This window comes from Oratosquilla oratoria, chromosome 6 (genome assembly GCF_046742065.1).
Source record: "Oratosquilla oratoria isolate Oo_2021 chromosome 6, ASM4674206v1, whole genome shotgun sequence".
Classification (NCBI taxonomy): Eukaryota; Metazoa; Arthropoda; class Malacostraca; order Stomatopoda; family Squillidae; genus Oratosquilla; species Oratosquilla oratoria.
The window spans coordinates 5,353,375-5,362,565 of NC_134782.1; the positions used below are offsets into that span (position 1 = coordinate 5,353,375).

The 9,191-nt window shown below is 45.0% G+C and overlaps 1 protein-coding gene across 1 annotated transcript in view; it reads left to right on the forward strand.

Annotated features, from left to right (window-relative positions):
* Positions 1–5,519, forward strand: part of LOC143025921 (uncharacterized) — a 16,967-nt gene extending 11,448 nt beyond the window's left edge. The window contains exons 6-8 of the mRNA XM_076185903.1: positions 779–916; positions 1,251–1,629; positions 4,140–5,519. Of these exons, the coding sequence (XP_076042018.1) occupies positions 779–916; positions 1,251–1,629; positions 4,140–4,276 (654 nt within the window). The 3' untranslated portion in view covers positions 4,277–5,519. The remainder of the gene's footprint in view (positions 1–778; positions 917–1,250; positions 1,630–4,139) is intronic.
* The last annotated feature ends 3,672 nt before the right edge of the window (positions 5,520–9,191 follow it).

The following is a 9,191-nucleotide window of genomic DNA, read 5'->3' on the forward strand; positions in this document are numbered from 1 at the left end:
AGTCCCCCCCTTTCCCCCTTTCCCCCTTTCCCCTTTTCCCCCTCTCCCCCTCTCCCCTTTCCCCTTTACTCCTGTTCCCCTTCCTTCCACTCCTCTTTGCCGATCTCCCCCTCTCCCCATCTTCCCTTTCCACCTTTCCCCTTCCCCCCCTCTCTCTCTCTCCGTCTCCCCGTCTCCACCTCTCCGCGTCCCCGCTTTCCCCTTTCCCCCCTTCCCCTTTCTCCCCTCTCCCCCTTTCTTACTCTTCCCCTCTCCCTCTCCCCCATTTCCACCTTTCTTCTTTCCACTTCTGGCTATCCGAGCACAATGGACAAAGACAACGGCTTCGGCTAAGGGTCTCCAGGTGTGATCTTCTTGCCATCTTACTGAAGCACTGAAGCTTCGGTTTCAAAAGTTGAGGAGATTCAGCGTTGATAGTGAAGCTGAAAGAGAGATGATGTCATCCTTATTACCATCATCATTACCCACTGCTTACCAGCGCTTCTTTCCTTACAGTCTATACCGCACTGGGGAAGTTTTAGTACCGTGATTGTACAGTCACGAACAAAATTTCTGACGCACCCACAGATATTTTTTATGATACAAAATTGAAATTCTTTGACTAACAACTTTTCTTACCCATTCAAGAAAATTGTAAGCTAAATTCCACGTATATTACGTACTCGACAAAACCAAACAATAAAAATAAATAGATGAAAAAATAAAATGATCATTTTGACGTTGTGGGTCAATACTTTGGTTCGTGACTGTATCTAGTACCTCTTGTTCATCACCTCAGACTTCGACGAGTATGGGTTCACTGGTTAAAAAGACGGACCTCAGGGTTCTGCAGCCGAGAGCGACCATCTCCGGAGGTTCTGGCGGGATCGTCATCGCCGAGGGTCGGAGACTGACTCTTGAGTGCGTCATAGACAACGTAAGTAAGCAAGTCTTTAGCAGAGCCTTCCTCTATTTCTGGTTCAAGGTAAATAAGTAATTAGAATATATAAGTAGTAGGTAAAAATATAATGAACAAGTAAATAAATACATAAGTAAATAGATGAAACACAATGGCAAAATCCGACAAGACTGTGAGTGTTTGCCTTATGTCTGTACTTGAAAAAGCTGTATCAAGCGAAACGTCGTACCAATAAAGGTTTCGATCTCATAAATGAACAGTCAGATAGATAAATAAATGAATGAATGAATAAAGGGACAAATGAATAGATAAATATTGTGATTACCGTTTTTTATTACAATTTTCGTTACAGTTTGTAAAGCCACCTGCATACGTCATCTGGAACCACGACGGTCAGATCGTCAGGTACGACCACAAGAGAAACTCAATGTCTGCCAGGAAGAACTTCAACGAAAAAGAAGCTCCCGAAGAACCATCACGTCCCCCTCTATCGTCCGAGGAACTCTCCCATCCCGCTGGGCCTCAGGTATCGAGTGACTTCGCAAAAACCGCTTCAGGAGAATTAATCTACATTGATTTACATAACTCGTCTCTAGTTCCTCCTTCGTCGAGTTCGAAGGCCATTTCGAAGCTGGTGATCGAGAAAGCGACCTTGGAGGACTCTGGAATGTACAACTGTTCTTCCTCTCACCCCTCCACAGAAGCCTCAGTTCGGGTCCATGTTCTGCCTGGTAGGGTCTCACTTGTTCTTTATTTATTTTTTCTTGCTTAATTTGCTGCAGAAGTAAGCACATATATGCGTGCATGTGTATATGTGTGAACATTTACACATGTGTTTTTACGTACATGTTGTGTGTGTGCGCGCGCGTGTATGTGCATGACACTTTTTTCCTCTCTCTCCCTCTCCCTTTCTCTCTCTCTGTCTATATGTCTGCCTATCTGTCTATCTACCCATCTATCTATTCATCTTTTTATCTATCTACCCACCTCTCTATTCAGCTATTTGATTATCTATCTATTATTTCTATGTTTTGAATGCTGCTTCATACCTACATAGTTTACATCTGCACGAATGACATCGTATCATGTCCAAGTCTCTACACTCCACGTTCTGTTTGGACATGACCACAAATTGCGAACCTGCACCGGATCCTATTGGAATAATGGGGTTGTGGCGTTCACACCACAAACGACCGCTTTTCCAAGCAGGCTAACGGGTAATTGGCTACGGAAACAAACCACCTCGCCGATCTTGGCGACTATTGTTAGGGACGCACCGGGTCGGCAGCCCTTCAGGTCACGAGGCGATCACTGATTGGCTGATCGGACTGTCGCGTGATCCCGGAGCACTATGAGTACTATACGAGTATAAGCCTGTCACTTACACAATAAAGATAGAACGGATTGAGACACTCATCACGTCATCACCTTCGATCACTCGACCACGTAGTCTACCTGAGTAGCGCTTGCTACAGGGTCAATGCTCCTCATAAAGGCGTTGTACTGTCCTCAGGGATAGAAACGCCTGTGAAAAGCTTTACACGAGTCTTAATAACTCCATTTTATTTCTGTTTTGTTTTGAACCTAAACTGTTTAATAATTTGTTGGTTGATCCTCTCGCACGCGGATTTTTTTTCAGAAGTGTTTACCAATTCGATGTTATAAATGTGCCTATTCAATTCCTCGTAAATTTTTCCTGTGAGTTAACCTAACCTAACTTAACCTAATTCAAATAAGCTAGTCTTACCTTACCTTAATCTCTTTTACTTAACCTAATCTTACTTAGTCTTATCTAACTTTACCCAAGTTCACCTAATCTAACCTAACCCAACCTAACCCGACCTAACCCACCATAACCCAACCCAACCCAACCCAACCCATTCCAACCCAACCCAACCTAACCCAACCTAACCCAACCTAACCCAACCCAACCAAACCAAACCCAATCCAACCCAATTCAATCCAACCCAATTCAACCCAAACCAACTCAACCCAACCCAACCCAACCCAACCCAACCCAACCCAACCCAACCCAACCCAACCCAACCCAACCCAACCCAACCCAACCCAACCCAACCCAACCCAACCCAACCCAACCCAACCCAACCCAACCCAACCCAACTTAACCCAGCCTAACCCAACCCAGCCTAATCCAAACCAGCCTAACCCAACCTAACCCAGCATAGCCTAATCCAACCCAACCCAGCATAGCCCAACCCAACCCAGCCTAACCCAACCCAAACCAGCCTGACCCAACCAACCCAGCCTAACCCAACGCAACCCATAACCCAACCCAGCCTAACCCAACGCAACCCGTAACCCAACCCAACCCATAACCCAGAACTCATAACCCAGCCCCACCCATAACCCATAACCCAACCCAACGGAGCCTAACCCAACCAAACCCAGCCTAATCCAACGCAACCCAACCCAGCCTAGCCTAGCTCAACCAAACCCAGGCTAACCCAACCCAGCCTAATCCAACCCAACCCAGCCTAACCCAACCCAGCCTAACCAAACCCAACCCAGCCTAACCCGACCCAACCCAACCCAACCCAGCCTATCCCAACCCAACCCAACCCAGCCTAGCCTGACTCAACCCAACCCATCCTAACCCAACCCAACCCAACCCAACCCAACCCAACCCAACCCAACCCAACCCAACCCAACCCAACCCAACCCAACCCAACCCAACCCAGCCTAACCCAACCCAACCCAGCCTAACCCAACCCAACCCAGCCTAACCCAACCCAACCCAGCCTAACCCAACCCAACCCAGCCTAACCCAACCCAACCCAGCCTAACCCCACCCAGCCCAACTTTATCCAATGATGGTAGATGTATGCGTAAATGTACATTGATTACGTTTTATTTGATTAGTTGTGTTTTACTTATTTTTTATTCTATTTTGTTTGGCTTATTTTTATTTCATTTCATCTTGTTTAACTTCATCTTATTCATTTTATCATATTTCGTTTCAACTTATTTCATATTAATATTTTCATTTCAATTGATTTGATTTGATTTGATTGTATTTCATTATTTTCTTTTCTTCACTTTGTTTTATTTTCTATTCTATCTTATTCTAACTTTATTTGATTTTGTTTTATTCTATTTTATTTTATTTTGTTTTTATCTTATTTTATTTTATGTCATTTTACTTTATTTTATTTTATTTTATTTTATTTTATTTTATTTTATTTTGTTTTGTTTTGTTTTACTTTATCTTATTCTTCTTCAGGTACAGATTTCGAATATTACAGTGACGTTGCCGAAGGTGTGGTCAGCAAAGATGGCAGTAGTGTCCTTCAGCCTGAAGCCTTCTCCTTACTCTTGATCACCAGCGCTTCAGCAGCTCTCGCCCTCAGTCGTTGTTGAGGATTACACGGATGGAACAAACTTCTCAAGGAAGTGGACGTCTGTGATACGATTTGGACTTCGAAGATGCCTTAGGACAAGTACTTGGACGATGTAGTTTATATAGAACGGTATATGGAAGATATAGATAGGGGGTATATAGAGATATAGAACTGTTTCTTTATTCTTTCATTTATTTCATTCTATTTTATCTTATTTTTGTTTTGGTTTGTTGAGGAGCAAAAGATGTGTTGCTGGTTTTGTTTTTGTAGTGTAGTGGAAAAAAATCGTGAAATAAAAGATATATAATAACAAGCTCAATACATTGAAAGGGATAACCTCCAGCGAAGAGGGGGTTAATCCTCAACTCAATAAACCACCCCGGCGACAGTTAGAAGAGAAGAGATCAAGAGTGAACCTCCGTTGTACACTCAGGAAAAGAAGTTCTTTTTTGCAGTGGGCTGGAGTTGACATCAAGCTTACAGAATACAAAGTCAATCTGGTCCTCGTTACCTGTTCATCTTTGAGTTCGTGGAGAACTTCGACAGAGCGACATATTCTTCAGTAAAGTCTCAGCGACCTCGTTAACCAGATCGACTTTGAGTTCGTAAGGAACTTCGACAGAGCGACATATTCTTCAGGAAAGTCTCGGCAACCAGATCTCCTTGAGTTCATGAGGAACTTCGAGAGAACGACCCGTCGATAAAGAGGGTCTCAGCAGCGTCGCTAACCAGTTCGACTCTGAGCTCGTGGAAAACTTCGACTGAATGACATGTTCTTCAGGAACGCCTCTGCGATCTCGTTAACAAGATCGACTCTTGAGTTCGTGAGGAACATCGACAGAACGACCCTTTGATAAGGACGATCTCAGCAACCTCGTTCTCCACGTGGCTCAGTGTAATATTGACTCCTTATCTTACAATTCCAGATTACATGATCACATACAATCTTTCTAAATTCATATTATGTATTAGAGACTATATCACTAAGATAATGGAGACACTATCAAGATATCGCAAGGTCACAAGGACGAAAGAAAAATAATTCAATAAACATAGTTATCATGAAACGTAGTGAAACGAAAAATTTCACAAAGAAAAATCAAATCGATCTACACGATCATTGTAGGGAATAGAAACATTTTATTATATTGAGTTGGGACCAACTCACACAATTTACTTGATAGAAAAATTTAATCTATTTTTGTCAATACATTTTTATAATGTGATTAGAATAAGTCTTTTGATAAATTTATATAGAAGAACACGGTGTTATGTGTTACCCACCATAATTAGTTAAGAAATGAAAATCTTGCAGTAAGTACATAGATACATACCAAAAGGCCTTTTTCCCCTTTAAAAGGGGGGGGTCGCCGAGTCAAAGCATGCACCTACCCGACGCCCATCCAACACCCAGACATCGCCCCACACTCATCTTAGCACCTCGTGGTCGGAAGATCATTCGTTATCCCGGCCACACCGTTCGGGTCACCCAAGAATTTGAATTATATAGTTCTTATGACACTTTGCTCTCACAAAACGAGTTTTGCCACCATTGGCTAAGTTGCTCATAACATTTACAAAACTTTTGGGTAATATGCAAAGTGGTTCCAGTAAACGCAGTTCCTCTGCGTCAAGTCTTCTCAATTTGTTTTGGGTACGTGTCTCTCTCTCTCATTCGACACGAAGTCAAAGAGTAGTTTTTGAAAATCTGATCAATCATGCAAAAAAGATCTACCATTGTAATTGTTGAATTGATTTATTTTATTTAGTTTTATATGCATATAAATGACAAAAATACAGAACTGCAGCTGCTAAAATTACTTATTTAAGTTTTTCAGTAAGGGTAACATTCTGCCGGCCCACCTGTGACGTCACACACTGTTTACATTGTAAGTTATGGCGTGAAGGAGATTCAAGAAATCTATGTGTGAAAAAATGGTTTTACACCAGAAACTGTGTACACATAACTAGTTCACCAGTGTCTAAGGATGGACTGATATATAGTACAGGACAGACTTCATGCCTGACCAAGGTAGGTTCAACGAGTATCGAAAAAAAGACTGAAATGAAATTCGGTTTTGTGGAATGAAATGCGATTCGCTTTTGTTGTCGAGGTTGATGTACTGGTCTTGGGTGGGTATATTTTTTGTCTAATCTATTTTGAAATGCGGCGTTAGAAATTTTACGTTATGTTGACAATACTAATTAGTTATTTTTTCATATTTTTGTTTTTACATCTTTACTCTCAAACGTAATATGAAAAGCATTTTATCGCGTTTACCACAGATGCTTATTTTATCATACCAAGTTTCATATGTGTAAGAAAAAGTAAATACTCTTAAGTGGTGTCCGAATATACCGTAATTTTTATGGAGGGAGGGAGGGAGGGAGAGGTAGGGGAAGAGAGTAGGAGAGAATGGGAAGGAGGGGGGGGAGATAGAGTTAGGGAGTGAGGGAGAGATTGGTTGGAAGGGAGGGAGATGTTGGGAGTGAGGGAGTGAGGGAGAGAGGGTGACAGAGTTGGGGAGACTGGGTGGGAGAGAGGGAAGGAGAGGTTGATTGGGAGGTAGGGAGAGGTAGAGAGGGGGAGGGGTTGAATGTGACAGTGTCACATTCACTGCTTATCACGGTAGATGTCAACACTGCTGGTTTCGCTTCTCGCCTTCTCATGGCCCTTCTCCCTTGCGAAGAGGAAGAGGAGGAGGGGGAGGAGGAGGTCACGTGATCCTCGGCGGCGCCGCCAGAACCGTCGTCGTCGTATTGGTCTCCATCTGTCTTGCAGTTAGTCTGAACCAGCATGACGATGTTGCCGTGCAGTCTCTTTCATCCCCCCCCCTCCCTCTCCCACTTCCCCCCCTTTCTCTCTCCCTCTCACGCTCTCAAAGAGGTGTCGTCGGTTTGAAGGTACTAACATGGTCCTTTACTACCTATGATTATCTTTTTCGACACCTTGGGTGACCTGAGTTCGAGTCCTCACGTCCACAGGCAGACATCCCAAGGACCCAGGTCCTCTTCGTGTACTGAGCAAAGGTGCTCGCTCTTCCTCGAGGTGGAACGCCTCGTCGCCTTATAGGCCTCGCCGCCGCGCCGCCCGCTAGGTTCTGTGCCCGTCCCCTCCCCACCTGAAGTGATTTGTTACGCCGCGACAATATCATCACCTCGATCCGGGGGACCTCGGGCCAGATCGATGGCCAGCTCTGCCACTCCCAACTTGGAGCATCCATCATCCGCTCGCTGAAGATCACTTTTTCATCCTTCTACTCCGCCTCCATGAACGTCGTTGGCGATGACGATGATGACGATCATGACGTCGTTGATGATGACGATGACGATAATGATGTCGGAGATGGCGACGACGACAACGACTAGGACGATAATGACTGTGAGGATGACTACGTCAATGACGACGAGGACAATTACAATGATGATGACAACGACGACGATAAAGGATGGCGATGACGATGACAATGAAGAAAGATTACGGCAACGACGATGATGATGACGACAAAAGCGACGACGGTGAAAACAACAACGATGTCAAAACCATGATAATAACAAATTCAGCACACACACACACACACACACACACACACACACACACACACACACACACACACACACACACACACACACACACACACACACACACACACACACACACACACACACACACACACACACACACACACACGACGGTCCGGTTTGGAATCCTGCCCAGGGCTGAAATAATTTCAATATCGCTGCGCTGCGGGTCGTTACTCCAACTCTCGTGGGTGGGGAGTTGGATATGTGTGTGCTTGTGAGGTTACAGCATTACCCATAGATCGGTCATATATGAGCTCTGGGCTCTCTTCCGGGAGGGTAGTGGCTGTCGATCACGAGTCCAACACTTGATCTAAGACCATGGTGAATTACACACACACACACACACACACACACACACACACACACACACACACACACACACACACACACACACACACACACACACACACACACACACATACACACACACACACACACACACACACACACACACTTACACACACACACACACACACACACACACACACACACACACACACACACACACACACACACACACACACACACACACACACACACACGCACAAACACACGCACAGACACACACACACACACACACATATTCTTATCCTCCGTGAGTAAGACGTGCCCCCAGGCTCCTTCCCAGACTCTTCCGGACGATCCGGGAGCGGAGGAGAACAAGAGGTTCTCCTTGATCACCGGAAGCTTTAGTGTATTGACAACGCCTCTTGTCGCGAATCTTGCCGGATGCTGGAGGAGGAAGGAGGCGGCGAAGAAGACAATGGAGGACACGTCCACCTCCATCTCCCCCTCTCCCCCCTCCTCCCCTCCCCCCTCGGACGATCTAATGGAATGGCAAACCACTGCGAAGGCAGGAGAGAGAGAGAACGAGAGAGAAAGAAAGAAAGAGAGAGAGAGAGAGAGAGAGAGAGAGAGAGAGAGAGAGAGAGAGAGAGAGAGAGAGAGAGAGAGAGAGAGAAAATAAGATGTAGACGAGGAAGACGAGGGGGAGACAAAGACGGAGAGAAGGGCAAGAGGAAAATTTACACACACACACACACACACACACACACACACACACACACACACACACACACACGCACACACACGCACACACACACATCCGGCCATATGAAATATGACGCTCTCATCCGGGAAGGTAATAGTTCTCAATCACCAGCCCAGGACATGATTCAAGACCATGGGGAATAAGTTTCGCTCTCTCTTCGTAACTGTGTATCCAGGGTTCGTGTCCGGGGTGCATGTGCGGGGTGCTTGTCCGGGGGTACGTATCTGGGGGGATGCCTGTCCGGGAACTTAGCCAGAATGTTTATCCGGGGTTCATGTCCTGGGTGCGTGTTCGGGGA